Source organism: Lepidochelys kempii, chromosome 6 (assembly GCF_965140285.1).
Source record: "Lepidochelys kempii isolate rLepKem1 chromosome 6, rLepKem1.hap1, whole genome shotgun sequence".
In the NCBI taxonomy this organism is placed as follows: domain Eukaryota; kingdom Metazoa; phylum Chordata; order Testudines; family Cheloniidae; genus Lepidochelys; species Lepidochelys kempii.
Genome location: NC_136385.1, coordinates 53,829,902 through 53,845,729, shown reverse-complemented (window position 1 = coordinate 53,845,729; position 15,828 = coordinate 53,829,902). Strand labels below are relative to the sequence as shown.

Here is a 15,828-nt window from a genome sequence, read left to right as displayed (position 1 = left end):
TGCCAGGATGTACCTGACCCATTATGGACCAGGTGTTGGTACTTTTGCTCATGCAAATGGCCCCAATGGCTGAAGGAAAGCAAGAAGGATTGAGTCCTACATATCTCATGACTCTCCATGTAAGAGCAAGCATTTTCCCCAGGGCCTTTGGCCACATGTTCTCCTTCCCTCACATGCTATGCAGCATGTTGTATGCACTTTCACTCTCCACCCCACAGGCTGCTGCATTTCAGTGATGCTGAATGTATATCATATGATGAAAAACCTTGGGACCATTTCCTATATAAATGTATGAAATTTCCATATTTACAGACTAAATTTTATTCGTCAAGTTAGGTAATGGGTGAAATCACTGCTTTTCTGCTTCTCCTGCCCTGAAGACTTTTTTGTGACCAAAAAAAAGAGACATTACTGTGATTTTTCAGGAATTATACACACTTAATTCAAACTCAGGTTAGGAAAAAACACTGAAAAAATAGGAATATTACTAGTCTGAAGAACTGAAATCACACAGAAGGTCTCAAAATTCTTCCTGGGTTGGATCATTGGTCTACAGTTCTGTATCTTTACACTTTATAATGCTAGAAAAAGAGACTAAAGGCTGAATGCTCAGTTGCCACAAGCTCGTGTTTACACTCCTGAGGGAGCCAGGCAAAAACGGCTCTGAGACAGCACTGGGCTGGTTGGGAGCTGAAGCCAGCACAAAATGTAGTTGGAGCAGCCATAGAGCTGCTCTAATTTACACCAGCTTATACTGACCCGCTAAGGAGTCATTATTCTAGCACTATGAGCATTATATGCTACTCAAGGATTTTTCTTCACCACAGGAATTCCTAGCTGCCTTTTAAGGCACCATTGCTGTTGCTTTGTGCTGCCAGAGAACAACAAAGCAAGTGGAACTGGGGCTGAGAACCAGGGCTTAAGTCTTTCAAAACCCACTGATCTATGTAGGAATTGTATGCATATAGGAACAAATCCAGATCAGAGCATCCAGTATGAGTACCTAGGAAAGTGGTTCTAGGGATATGTAAAGGGGGCAGAGACAGAGGAATCTACCCTCCAGGCTGTGAAGCTGCTATGCTTAGACTGTAGGCTCTTTGGAGCAAGGACCATCTGTTTGTTCTGTGTTTGAACAGCACCTAGTACAATGGGGTCCTGATCTATGATTAGGGCTCCTAAGCACTACAGTAATACAAATAATGAATAATAATACTACGTAGAGGCTGCTTCAGCCCCATGCTGCACAGGGTATATGAACATCCCACAGGTTCTATGACAGGCTCACACTGGCTCTATTGCAAAAGAGCCCTCTATGATGGCAGAAGAAGGAGCTGGATTTTCCCCTTAAAATATTTTTCCAGCTGAATAACAGAATGCCCAGCAAGGTACGTCAGCTTCAGTCTTCACATCCTGGTGACTTGAGGCCAAGCCTTACTTTTTTCTGTACAGACAAGTTTATAATGGCCTTCATCTCAGCCTCAGAGAACTTGGGGGTCAATGCCACACTGTCATAGTCAAATTCTTCATCAAGGGAGAACAGCTGAACTTCATCCCCACATAGCTGCAACAGGGAAAAATATAGAAATATAAATAAAACAGCAGCAAGTAACGATAAAGAAGCTCAAAACATAAACACCTGGTTAATATTTAATTAAACTATTTTTAGACTCCAGCACTCTCAGCTGATTAAGCTGTTTTTAAGTAAAAGAATAAATTCAATTATTCAATTTGACCTAATTTAAGCCATTTAATGTGCCCCATTTGTACCATACTGTATTGGAACGAATATCATTAACTAATTTTTGCTGAAGGCAAGGAATCAAAAAACCTCCCTTGCATACAACTATTACATTTCCACCACTTGTACCAGCAGGGTTGTGAGGATATGGAAAAAATATGTAGAGCTATATGTTAAGTTGCAAGGATAGGTCCCACAACTTTAAGATTTTGGCTAGTTTTATGTGCTGTTTACTCAACTGATACTACATTTTGTAGCAATGGGAATGCCTATAAAGAGCAAAGAAGCATAATCAATTTTCAGTTATTAAAACACTGCAAGGCCTGTTTCCTTTAACCAAAGAAGTTGCTTGCAGAGGTGTGCAGTGGGTTATTTTGGTTGATGGGAAGTACAGTATTGCAGAATTAGTCAATATTGGCTCAGCTGACATATGTTGCACTGAATATTTTAAATTATAAATGTGTTTTGAAAAGACTTTAGTTGGCACAATTTATAAATAGGATAAGTAAATAAATCATAATATTTTAAAGGCTGCATATTAATAAGGACAAGCAGAGGGACCATAGCATAAAATGTTTTCAATAAGACATTAGATAAATTAATCCTAGAAATTACAGATGGGAACATCTTGTTAGCACATCTTTTACATCCTCCCTGTTCTCCAACAGTACAGGACTGGTCCCTGTGCTTTGCCCAATTTAGCATAATATTTCTATGGGTAGGTCTACATTGCACTCTAAACCTGGGTGTGCTGGACCTAGGTTTATGGGCTTGTTGTTTCCAACCCCATGCTTGAGTGTCCACACTGCTTTGTAAACCTGGGTTTACAGTTGCTGGACCTGGGTCTCACAGTTATGCTAATATGTCCATACTGTGCTACACAGACCTTCTGACTCGAGTCTGTGGTTCAAGCTGCATCCACACTGCTAAATGACAGGGCTTGGACCCAAGTCACGGTGGGACTCAGGCTCTGATCCACCCAACTAGCAGGGCCCTAGGACTCAGGACCTGAGTGCTTGCTGACCCAAATCAGACTGATTTATGTGTGGACAGAAGTGGGGCTTGGGCTCCAACCTGAGTCAGAGCCCAGCTTCAGTACACAGTGTAGACACACCCTATGGGGCTTCAATAATCATAGACAATTCATTATTAGGAAGATGTTTTTTCTTGGCAGCAAGAAATCTATGCTACAAAGTGCTGAAAACTCCAGCCCCACGCCAGCAAAGCGTTTAAGCACATGAATAGCCTCATTGACTTCAGTGGGATTAACCACATGCTTGACATTAAGCATGTTTAAAGTTAAGCACATGCTTAGGTGCTGTGCTGGATAAGATCATTTTGCAAGATTGAGCCCCAAATGCTTTGCATGTGATGGGACACTTCAGAATTCACAAAAATCAGCATGTTACACCCACTTGAGTGCAAAACAGAGAAAAGATGTGTGCATTAATCTCCTGAGCACCTTCGAAAATCTCCGCCTAGGCTTGTTTTGCTCTGTTTTCCACTTGAGTTTGTGTAACATGCAGCTTTGTGCCAGATTCTCAACATCTTACTATTTACACACTGGGGTTGAGATTTTTTCATCAATTAGTAAAACCTTGGATTGTTCAAGGGAGGGGAGGCCAGACGGTGTAACGAGGGGCAATGCGACAAAATTAATGGGAAAATGTGAGTAAAATATCAGGAACAATTTCCTGAGCATGAGCTGTTATACTGTCCACTATTCTCCAATGAGGACTGCCCCATCTCTTGAGTCAGTTTAAATAAGACCAGACAACGCACTGGAGAACAATTTTGTACTGGCAGGAGGGTGGACCAGATGACCCCACTGTCATAGATCTTTCCTATTTCTAATTCCTGTGATACTATTATTAACTTTTGTCACTGGCACTTTCATGACAGAAACTCTGGTCTCAACAATGACCTTGGCAGAAGTAGTAAAATGTAACTTGAAGCAGGCACACATAGGTTTTCTATTATAATCCACCTATTTCTCCTCAAACAAGTTCATTAAATTGTAGTCTATGGAAGGAAATGTCTAGCCTTTACTTTAGATCTCTTACGGTACAGAATCCTGGTGCAGAAGTGTTCTCCCCACCTCTCCCCCCCCCATATTCCCTTGAAGTTTTCAGGACCACCTAAATTGATGACCTTTTGAATCTGTTTTCTGCCTTCTGGGATGAAAATTGATTTTGATTATTGTGGCATTTAAAGATCTTACATCAATGTCTTTGCAGGATGAGCAGCTTTTCAAGCTGCAGAAGTGAAAGCAGGCATGGAAGCTGGTGTGAGAAAACTGTGCTAAGAATTCCATGTCATAGCATGTATTCCAATCTCAGCTTTTTTTTTGTTTCTTGCCTACAGGTGAAAGCTATAAAATCCTCAAGGTCTTATTAGGAATTGCCATCTACTGGAAATTCCTGTTCAGAATACTCCTGCTTCCTATTAATTCTAGTTGGCAACAAAGTTTTGAAATACAGTAACAGGTCTACTGGACTCCTAGATGCAATGCAAACTTGTAATTTACCTGAAATCCAGAGTCCAGCAGAATTCAATCAAGACCTATTGAAGGGTTCTAATGGAGCTAACCGGAATTTCAAATCAGGACTGTACAATGGAACAGGCTTGTGCATCAAGGGAAAGTGACATTTAGATCATAGAACAATGACAAAGTAGTGCGTCAAAATGTAATTGAGTCATAGTTCAACAATATTTAGGAGTCTCTAAAGTTTATTTTGAGACTCACAAACATCCATCAGTGATGTAGGATTGAGAGCATAGGATCACTCCATTACTTTTGGGTTAATCCTGGAAAAGAGAGACTTCCTCAAAAGAAGAGGAAATCACTCCAGCCCATATTTAAAATTCACACTTGTGTTCATTAGCTACTCAACTTAGGAGTCACATTATCCCATGGGATTTCTGCTGAGATTATGCAAGAGGTCATATTGCCACAATTAATCTCACATAATACATCATAGACATTAGAGTTAGATATAGAAAAGATCTGTAAGATCACCAGAGTCACCTCCTGCAAGAGTAGGTTTTGATCATACAGTAGATATTACACTGACCATACTCTACACTTGATTTTAGTCACAAGGCTAAGAAGCAATCATGATGATTTTAATGAGGTTTTTTTGATCGTGCAGAGCTAACAATGCAGCAATGTGTGTCCCCTCATTATCTTGAAGCATGACTGTTTTTTTCTTTTGTTTTGTTTTGGTGGAGGGGATGGCTTACAATCAAAAATATTTACCCTCCAGTTTGCAAAATCTGCAGGAAAAAAAACAAAGGAAATGCACAACATTAAATATGTGGGAGTAGAATCTTCCAGGTCTCAATGAGTCTGACTAGCATTAAACTTAGATGTAAGTCTCTTTGGAAGAATTAGAATGCTTTCCCTTCTCTTTTTGGATGCACTTTCAGAAGTTCAATTTCTATATTTCTGTTCTATGCAAATGGCTTAAATTTCATCAACCTTCTGGTGCTGAACAGACTTAGAGTTAGGAAATAAGAGTCTGATACTGCACGTGAGTCATCCCACTGACTTCAGTAAGGAATACTCACATGAGTAAGGGTCTGCAGGATCCGATTTCAGATCTGCAGCAGGTCAGTAACTGTGGCTCCGCTGCAAGAATTAGTGTTGCCGCCAAAAAGCTTGTTCTCTGCAGAAGCTAAAACTACTGACTCTAGATATGAACAGACTGCACGAATGGTAGTTATATGTCTTTATTTGTTTAATTTCCATTCATCAGTTGTACCTGTCTACTTCCTGAAACTCTTTCTATTGATTTAAGTGTGCTTTGGGTCAAACCTTAGGTGCAGAATGGTATACCCATGTTTTTTTATAAATAACATTCAAATAAAGTTCAGCTGAGTCAATATCCACAAACAAGCTCTCTTGACCCACCAAAACTAAAGTTCTAGTCCCTCAACCCACTCAGTACCCATTCCATGAATTCTCCCAGGAGAAGCCTGTTAAAATACCATGCCGTGGAGGAGGCCCTTGAGATCTAACAGTGATCCATCTTAATTTTCTAAGTGTTCAGTTAAGAGAAAAATCCAAAACCAAACCCCATAAAGTATTATTTAATCTCAAAGTGTTTTCCATTTGCTGTAGCTGCCATAGCGGCTGATACCATGATTACAAGTAATTAAATTAAGAAAACTTCAGATTGCAGTGAACCTTTGTAGCAATTCTACAAAATCAAATCTGTCACCTCTGCACCAACGCTATTAGAGTATTGAGAAAACATATTCAGCCACTATGACCTTGTCATGATTTGCATTTAACTAAACCATTTCATGAACATGCAGATGTGTAATGGAAAAGTGTTTGTAAAAAAGAAAAATGTACATGTAATTCCAAATGAAATTGGATGTAAGAGTAGAACACACCAGACTTCACTCTGTTATCTCCTCATTGCAAGTTTCAAAAAGTCTAATTCAGCTGTATGTCTATTTGTGTGCTTCATCTCTCAGGCAAGCATTGAAAGCAGTGGGTTTGGTTTGGTTTTTATCTTCTCCCAAGTATTAGTTCATTTCAGCCTTGTATGAAGGAAATCAGTCCAAAGGCCTTTAGATTACAAACTGAAATTCTGATTTATTTCAAAAGGAAGAAATTCTGCTACGGAACACTGAATCCCTCACAGTTGAACAAAAACAACAGTGAATCAAGTTATTATCTTGTTATTTTTGCCTAAGGAGCCGAGAGAAATATGCGTATGTCTAATTTAACATTTAATTGAAATCTTTTCTGGAAGCTCTCTGGGAATAGAATTTGTGCTCTGTTAGAGAACTGCCAGTTTTCTTAAGATTGCCCATGTGATTTACTCGAACAGACACACCTCTGAAGGAAGAATCGTTTTCGTTCACAGCTACCACAAATCCAAATTAAAGAGGAAGGAATGTAATGTTCAGATTAATAACTGGAGCATTTTGCTGGAGGCCACTTTGCGAAGTAATGTTGTAAATAAAACACCCTAAATTGAGAGTTTCAAAAGTCTATTAATAGTTGGCAATTCAGTTTCTTTTTATTTAATTTCTGTGCAGATACATTGAACTAAAAGCCTTGATTCTGTTCTTTCTAACCTCTATTTTTGCATAACTCAGGGCAATCTACAGTTCTCTTGTTTAAATTATGTAAAGGGTTGTCCCCACAGACAAACACTGCTGAATGTATTGTATGTTCAAGGGAAAACTGATCAGCTCAATACCCATGTGGAAAAGGTAGAAAAAACATGTGTAGGCAGAGTACACACTCAGATTATGATGAGCTAAGACACTTTGAGAAAGGAAAGATTGTCTGGCGGTTAAGGCACTGAGGTGAGCAACACAAAACTTAGTTTCAATTCACACTTTTGCCACAGATTTCCTGTGTGACACTGGACAAGTTACTTAACCGATAGGTACGTCTACACTGCAAAAAAACCAAACCCATGGCAGCGATCTCAGAGCCCATCTTAACAGATCTGGGCTTATGTGGCTCACACTATGGGGCTAAACATAGCAGTGTAGATATTCCCACTCAGTCTGGAGCCTGGGCTCTGAAACCCAGAGAGAGGGGTGGATTTCAGAAGCCAAGCTCCAGCTCAAGCGGGAACGTTTGCACTGCTATTTTTAGCACTGTAGCATGAGCCACGCAAGCTTGAGTCAGTTGACCCGGGCTGAGACTTGGTGCCGCAGGGGTTTTTTGCAGCATAGACATACGGCATTTTCTTCTCTCACCCTTTGTCTGTCTTGTCTTCAGACTGGAGGTTCTTTGAGGCAAGCCCTTGCTCTTACTATGGGTATGTACAGCACTTAACACAATGGGACCTGATCTTGGTAAGAGACTATAAGTAAAATTGTGACCCTATAGAAATCAATGGGAGTTTTGCCACTGACTTCACTGGGGCCAGGATTTTATCTTGCAGGTACTACCGTAATACAAATAATAATAATAATAATGACAGTGAGTGGCACTATGTAAATACTTTAACTGGACAGAGATAGGTGATGAGGGAAGGAAGCATAAATGTATCATTGGATGGAAAGTTTATGCTCATCTAGAGAGCACGTAGGGGGAAGAGAGCAAGGAAGGAGGGGATTGGGCAAGCAGAAATGAATACACAGGGTGGAGAAAAAGGATGGCGGGTTGAAAGAAAGGCATGAGTAGGAGTTGAGAAAGGGATGACTGTCTGGGCTAGGGATACAAGTATTTTCGGGTAATGGACTCAAATCCTTCAGTGACACTGTCACAAGCTTCAGTTTATGACAGCGTTCATACAGCACATGGTACTTTTACTCTAAGGGGATGCGCACATGCCTAAAACCATTGAAGAAAGCGGAAGTCACGTTGCTAGCCAAAATGAACAAGATACTGGGTCACTCATCCTTGTTCTCATTGCATTTAAGAGAGGGATAATTTTCAGGAAGATGAGAGTCTCTTTAACAACTAGGCACATTTGCATGTAATTTCCCCTCAGTTAAACACATTAACTGTGGCCATTTGATGAAAACTACACATTTTCCCAAGTCCCTCACACGGAATGTCAGGGACATGGACTCATGTCAGCATCCTGTAGCATGCTAGTGGTTTGGGGGTGGGGAATGGAAAAGCCGAATCCTAGTAACACAGCATAGATAGCCATATTTTATTGCCCTCCTCCAACAGCCAGTTTGATGGGCCGGGACATGTTTGGGTTGAAAGAAGGGATGGAAATGATTGTACTCTTTCGAGCCTCTGGAAATAATTTTCTCCCACATCCCATGGCAGGTTCCCTGCCCTGAAGAGCTTAGGACTTGTTTATCAAGGTACTGAGCACTTGCAGCACCCATTGACTTCAAGTGGAATTGTGGGAGCTCAGCAACTATGAAAATTAGGCTGTAACTATATTGTCTAAGTGGATGGACATAAACACATGTATAATTTAAGGTAGGAACTAGCTTCATTTTGTGTCTGGTAAAGCATTGAGCATGTTGGCACACCTTCACATCCTTCCATTGTCCCCTATAACACTCAGTTTATTTTATGTACAGTAGAACCTCAGAGTTAGAACACCTTGGGAATGGAGGTGTTCTAACTCTGAACAAAACGTTATGGTTCTTTCAAAGTTTACAACTGAACATTGTCTTAAAACAGCTTTGAAACTTTACTATGCAGAATAAAAATGCTGCTTTCCCTTTTTTTTTAATAGTTTACTTTTAACACAATACTGTACTGTATCAGTTTGGGGGGGGGAGTTGTCTCTGCTGCTGCCTGATTGTGTACTTCCGGTTCCGAATGAGGTGTGTGGTTGACTGGTCAGTTTGTAACTCTGGTGTTCATAACTCTGAGGTTCTACTGTATGACCAAACTGTTCCTCTAATAGAAATAAATGCTGCAGCGAATGGGATTTTCCATCTACCTCTCATAAGTTGTACCTTCTATTGTCATGTGCATTCATTTATTAACACTTGAGATTTTTGCAACCCCCTTCTTCTTTATATCCCCATACATTAATATCCTGGGCTATGCATTTCAATATGTCATAGTATTTTTGTGTAAAAATGTATATTTCTAAAGGTATAAAGATGGAGGTTAACTACCATGTTATCGGTCATTCAGAGACTTTTATTTTAATCACCGAACCATATGGGTTAGAACTGGAAAAGACCTATTAGAGCATCTAGTCCATCTCCCTTCCAATGCAGAATTGGTCTTAACAGTATATTTTCTAGGGTTGATTTCAAAGAATAAAATACATTTGAGCTCAGCAGGCAAAACTGCATATGCAATGCAGTAGCATCAATCCTTCATTGGTCACACATCTTTACCATCTTGATTTAAGCCTCACAGGACATCAATAACCAAATGACACTAGCAAAGCTGCCTCATTTTAGCCAGAAGCAACCTTACATTTCAACGTCTATTATAATGATTAACCAAAAAAACCCAAAACAAAACAAAAAACCAACAACACCACCACCACACCACCTCTGCAACAGAAAAATTCCTTATTCTAAAGTTAATGTTCACACTGGCTGATTTGTCAGGAGGTTTAAAGACTTGAAATAAGCCTGCACGCATTCTAGACCTACATTTCTGATGTGAGTGGGGCTGAAATTCTGAGAGGAAGGGGCAATTTAAATTAAAACATATTGATTGTTGGTGATTGCTGACATGTCATGGTGCGGTCCTTTTCACTTCACCTGGTAGCCTGTGCTAATACTGAATTGCATCTCAATGACAATAATTTCCAAAAGATAAACTCCAACTCTGTGGTCAAGATATGTTCTAGGGAGGGATTCTTTTTTGTTTTGTTTTGTTGTTTTTAATGTGGCATTAAAGGAACTGTTTGCTAGCTGCAATTTGGGACATGGATTTCTGCACTCACCCCAGCAAGAGTTTAAGTGTAGTGTAATACTGCCAAAGCATCAGGAAATTAACTGGTCCCTCATTCTATGTAACCTAATGTTTTGTTAAAAGGTCAGGAGCTGCAAAGGTTTGTTTGAATAGCCTGTGAGCTTTACCAATTATAAAAAATGTACTGGCTAAAATTACAGGTAAGCAAAAAAGTGATATATTTCACCGGCTCATTTATTATACAGCAGCAGTGTGCATCACTAATCAGGAGCTGTTCCATCAAAGAGCATAATTACTTTAACTTGTTAATTTTTTTAAATATATTTAAAAATGAATTGCTAACTCCCTTCAAGTCAGTTCCACAAAGCTCCCTCTACAGCCCTCTGTTCCTGTATGGAAATAGCATTAAAATTCACTCTGGAAAAAGAAAACTATGTTTGAATAAATCTGATCTCATACCTCTTGTGTTTTGCTGATTGACGGTTGTGTAATTGGCAAGGTCCCGAACTCCAGATTAGTAGGCTGATCAAAGAAAGGTGTATAGTAAGTCGCTGTCTGTTCCACCTCTCCTGGAAGCACTAATGACCCTGCTGAATACAAAACACTTGACTCAATCCTTCCACTCAATGTATAATTTAGCAAAATCATACTCTAAAACCTTGCAGAGCTCAGAAGCTCGGTAGCACTTGTGTTATACTTTTCTTGTTCTACAAAATATAATACAGGTACTTATCCTTAGAGCAGATGCAGTCCTGAACCAAAAGCCAGATCAAAAAAATGCCTATACTTTGGGGAAGTCAAATTGGATTTGAACTTGATGGCTGGCCCCAATTTCTCAAATAAGTTAAATCAAAACCATATATCGTGGAGACCCCCAAACTCTCAGGAAGTTTGGGTCTGGATGCCCCTCTATTCAAAAGAGGAGGCAAGGGCCAGTGCAGAAGTCAGTGGCCTGGGAGCCCGAGAACGTGGATTCCATCCCCAGCTCTGACCCGCTGGGTGACCTTTGGCAAATCACTTCACTTCAGTTTCCCCATCTGTAAACTGGATAGGATGGAGCCTGTCTCAGTGGATCCTGGAGACAAAGACTTCTTCTCCCCCCTGGGGTGACTTGTGGGTTTGGGGGGGCACCTGGGAGGTGCAATGCTCCAGTCACACCTCTTCACTTCCCAGTTTAAATTCAGGAGATGAATTTATGTAGTCCCATTGTCCCGTTTAGGTGATGGATGTCCCAGGGAGGCCTAGCTTCATCTGAAGATTGTTTATTGTGTCAAAGTCAGCAGGATTATACACAGTGGCTTTGTAAAAGGGACTCTTCTTTATTAAAGAGTTGAAGCTCATCTCCCTTGGGATCTCAAATTAGATTCAAATCATGAGCCAGAAGATGAAAGTCCAGGAATAAAAGTTTTTACCTTTCAGCCTTATTTCTTTGTAGTTTGTTCCATAAATCTTTGTATCTTAGGGGTTTGTATTGGCTCTCATTTCCATAATATTTAAGCATCTTCTAGGTCAATTAGATTGAAAAAGCCTTTTGAAAGGCAGAAAGAACCTGGATAAGGTTGCTAATAGGTGTGTGCTAAGCCTTGACATGTTCAACCACTCATAGACTTTAAGGCCACAAAACCATCATGATGATCTAGTTTGACCTCCTGCACATTGCAGGCCACAGAACCTCACCCACCCATCGCTATAACAGACTTCTAACCTCTGGCTGAGTTACTGAATTCATAGAATCATAGAATATCAGGGTTGGAAGGGACCTCAGGAGGTCATCTAGTCCAACCCCCTGCTCAAAGCAGGACCAATCCCCAATTTTTGCCCCAGATCCCTAAATGGCCCCCTCAAGGATTGAACTCACAACCCTGGGTTTAGCAGGCCAATGCTCAAACCACTGAGCTATCCCTCCCCCCAATTCCTCAAATCATGATTCAAAGATTTCAAGTTACAGAGACTCCACCATTTACATTAGTTTAAATCTGCAAGTGACCCTTGCCCCATGCTGCAGAGGAAGCTCCTTCCATTATTCATCAATTCCAAGGCCAGAAGGGTCCACTGTGATAATCTAGTCTACCCTCCTGCACCACACAGGCTATGGAACTTCCCAGAGCATATCATTTAGGAAATGATCCAACCTGGACTTTAAAATGGTCAGTAATGGAGAAGCCACTACGACCCTTAGTAAATTGTTTCAGTGGTTAATTACTGTCACTGTTAAAAAAAGCATGCTTTATTCCCAGTCTGAATTTATCTACCTTCAACTTTGAGCCACTGGATCATGTTTTATCTCTGTCTGCTACATTGAAGAGCCAGTTATTAAATGTTTGTTCCCCATGTAGGTGTAATAGATATGGCAATTTCCTGTGGGATCTTTGGGAGATCTTACTATATTATGTTTATGTATCATTCTGAGCCAGGGATTGTATATAATTCCATGATGGAGGGTGACCACAGTCCTTCAGGAATTAAGAACAGTGGTGGGATGTGGGACTGGTCAATTTATTCATGTTGTAACACCTGCAGAGAGGTACCACCACCTGGAGTGGCTCACGTATATTCGATCAAATTGGATTCTCCAGAGACCAACAGACAAAGAAAGGACTTTTGGATAAACAACCTGAGTTTACACTGTGTCAGGGTCTTCGTCCTGATCCAGCAAACAGACAGAACCTTCTCTCCGGGAGAGGGGAGCAATCCTTAGGGAAGGGTAGGGAGGACTAACATCTGCCAGAGCTCTTATTGGAGTTGGGAGGGATCAGCAACCTTTGGCACGTGGCCCGTCAGGGAAACTTGCCGGCGGGCTGGGACAGTTTGTTTACCTGCAGTGTCTGCAGGTTCAGCCGATCGCAGCTCCCATTGGCCACAGTTCACTGTACAAGGCTAATGGGGGCTGCGGGAAGCAGCGCGGGCCGCAGGCTAAAGGTTGCCCATCCCTGGAGTTGGGGATGATCTCAGGTAAGCTTATTAGCATACATGTAGGTACTTTTATTGTTTTTAATGTTTTCTCTGCAATGCTTTTATATTAAGAATAACTGTGTTTGATTATATAGGGTTGTGTGGCCTCTGAAGATAAAACAAAGTGCAGCACTGGTCTGTCTAGGCAGGGAATTCACAGTGTAGGCGGGGAACCATGCAGCCTAGAAAAACCCTAGTCAGGAGGGAGACAGACATGGCCTCCACCCAAGAGACGTGATACCTGTGAGCTGGAAATCTAAAAGTTGGTGCCCTTGCTGGATCATAGAGGGGAGATATAGTTAAAGTTGTCCTGAACCGTGAAAATAGGTACTTATAGACTGTAATCAAGTCAACCTTTGACCTTCTCTTTGTTAAGCTAAATAGACTAAGCTCCTTGAATCTATTACTATAAGACTTGTTTTCTAATTCTTTAATCATTCTCATGACTCTTCTCTGAAATCTCTCCAATTTAGCAACATCCTTGAATTGTGGACACCAGAACTGGACATAGTATTCAGCAGGAAAAACAGTGGGACTAGTAACCTTTAGTGCCAAATACAGAGGTAAAATAACCTCTCAACTCCTGCTTCAGCTTCCTAGGATTCCTAGGATCCAAGGATTGCATGAGCCCTTTTGACCACAGCACCACACTGGGAGCTCATGTGCAGCTGATTGGGGGGCCTGGTGGCAAAATCTTTTTTAGAGTCACTGCTTCTCAAGATACAATCCCTCCACACCCGTCCTGTAAGAGTGGCCTACATTCTTTGTTCCTAGATGTATACATTTACATTTAGCTATATTTTTGTGTTATCTGCAAACTTTATCAGAGATGATTTTATATTTTCTTATTCATTAAAGGTCATTAAAAAAACTTAAATAGTGTAGGACCAAGAACCAATCCCTGCAGGACCTCACTAGAAACACACCCATTCGTTTATGACTCATAGGGATCAAAACTGTTCCTTTGCTACAGAAGGAAGAAGTGGGCCAACATCTAAATATGGTGGGATCTCCCCCAACTTGTTTCAAATTCACTTGCTCAATGTACTTATTGCAGGAGGCAGGCCTGAGCATTCCCTCCTGATGTATATCGTTGATCATTTCTGTATAAAGAACAAATATACCACTGTTTATTCCCAATAGACCAATTTATGGAGAGAGAAGGGGAGGGAAACCCCCATAATGAAACCATCTGGCAAAATCTCCAAAAGACAACACTTACAAATTAGGACAACAGAAGGAAATTTATTTTTGCTTTCAGCAAGAAGTGCTTTGTCATACTCAGGATGTCAGTCCTAATTTTTTAAAGCTTGTTAGTAATGCAAACAATGTTTCAGATTTCTTTCAATTATCACCATAAGAATGTGGTAAACAACCTTTGTTTGCCAGTAGACATGTCAGAAATGAGCATTTTCTCTGTACCCTGGCTGTGCAACAGCAAATGAGAGCCTAATCAGTAAATGCTGCTTTTTTTGGTAATGTTTAATCAAGAAACTCCTTCAGAGAGAAAAATTAGGGAGTCTTGACAGCCTTCCTTCCTAGTGGGAGGTTCCACAGGAACTGTAGGATTCTGTAAGATCTAGCCAGTACCTCACAGCTGGCTTAGCCCAATGCTACAGCACTAGTGGAAGATCATGATCCTAATTAAGCTACTAATTACATTGTCACTGGAGGTGATTAATTAGCAACAGGACTGCCTTGGACGCTGCCAATGACATCATATAGATAGAGGTAACTGAGGAGGTACTGATATCAGAAAAGCAAGGATTTGGAATGCACCTTGCTTAATACTGTGGAGAATCACCTTCCTGGATGATGTGGTTGTGAAATGCTGGGATTCTAGTAACATACAACACAGCACAGCAGGGCAGATTCGGAAACTGAACAATTCTCTTATCTTTAGTCTTCGGTGTTATGATGGATCAGCAGCAAGTGGTTGCTAAATCAGTGAACACTGTTAAATGAGCCAGTTTCTTAGGTAGTTATGTAGCATTGACATTTTAATTAAACTTAAAAAAAACAAAAGCTAATGTTATGGATCTGGTTTGAACTCACAAGTGTGAAGAAATTCAAAGTCTTGACTGTTTATCTTCATTATAGCCCGCCATGTTTAACTATAGATGGGCCCAAGTAGGTTACCACTTTCAGAACTCACCTGACAAAAATATTTTGCTAAGGGGTGTCAGGAGGTTTGGTAAATAAATAGGGAAACTGAGCTTTTAAGCTTTCTACCTCCTCTGATTCTCAAGTGTCGGGCTGTCAGCCCTAGAGAGCTGCATCATGTGAAACAGTCTTGAAGCGGTGCTAAAACTGCAGCGGCTGGGAACAACAAGCTATTCGTGGATTTTTTTCCCCCATGTATTAAAAAAACCTCACAGTACTTACTCTGAATCTGGTTCCCCAAGCTGTTTTATTGCATGTAAATATCAGTTCAAAATGGAAACAAGGAAGCATGGATTCTGTAAAATAATGGGTAATGATCCGTTTCACCCACAGAAAAACTTAAAGTGGTTGTTAACTGATGATATCTGGCCTGATTTTTCAGAGGTACTAAGCACCTACTGCCCTCATTGTCTTCAGCTGGAGTTGTGGGTACTCAGCACCTTTGAAAATCAGGTTTATATGTCCTGTGGTCCTAAACCAGCTCAGTGCTAGGTTGTGATACCTTTACCCATGTGGAATAGTTTGTTACTCTTCCATTACATTGATTCCAATGGGACTATTTGCGGAGGAAGATGCCACTCAATATGAGTGTATTGCAATTAGACCTTTAGGCCCCATTCTGTAAATGCTTACATACATCCCTATT

The 15,828-nt window shown here is 40.6% G+C and overlaps 1 protein-coding gene across 11 annotated transcripts in view; it reads right to left on the bottom strand.

The window, feature by feature from the left end:
- Window positions 1–305: 305 nt before the first annotated feature.
- IFTAP (intraflagellar transport associated protein) overlaps window positions 306–15,828 on the bottom strand; it is a 58,747-nt gene continuing 43,224 nt past the window's right edge. For 10 of the 11 annotated variants that reach the window (XM_073348020.1, XM_073348010.1, XM_073348011.1 and 7 more), the window contains 2 exons: window positions 10,527–10,657; window positions 306–1,561 (listed from right to left, as the gene is read on the bottom strand). In XM_073348020.1, coding sequence (XP_073204121.1) covers window positions 1,397–1,561; window positions 10,527–10,657 — 296 coding nt within the window. In that variant the 3' untranslated portion in view covers window positions 306–1,396. The remainder of the gene's footprint in view (window positions 1,562–10,526; window positions 10,658–15,828) is intronic. The other variant, XM_073348021.1, reaches the window with a different exon arrangement.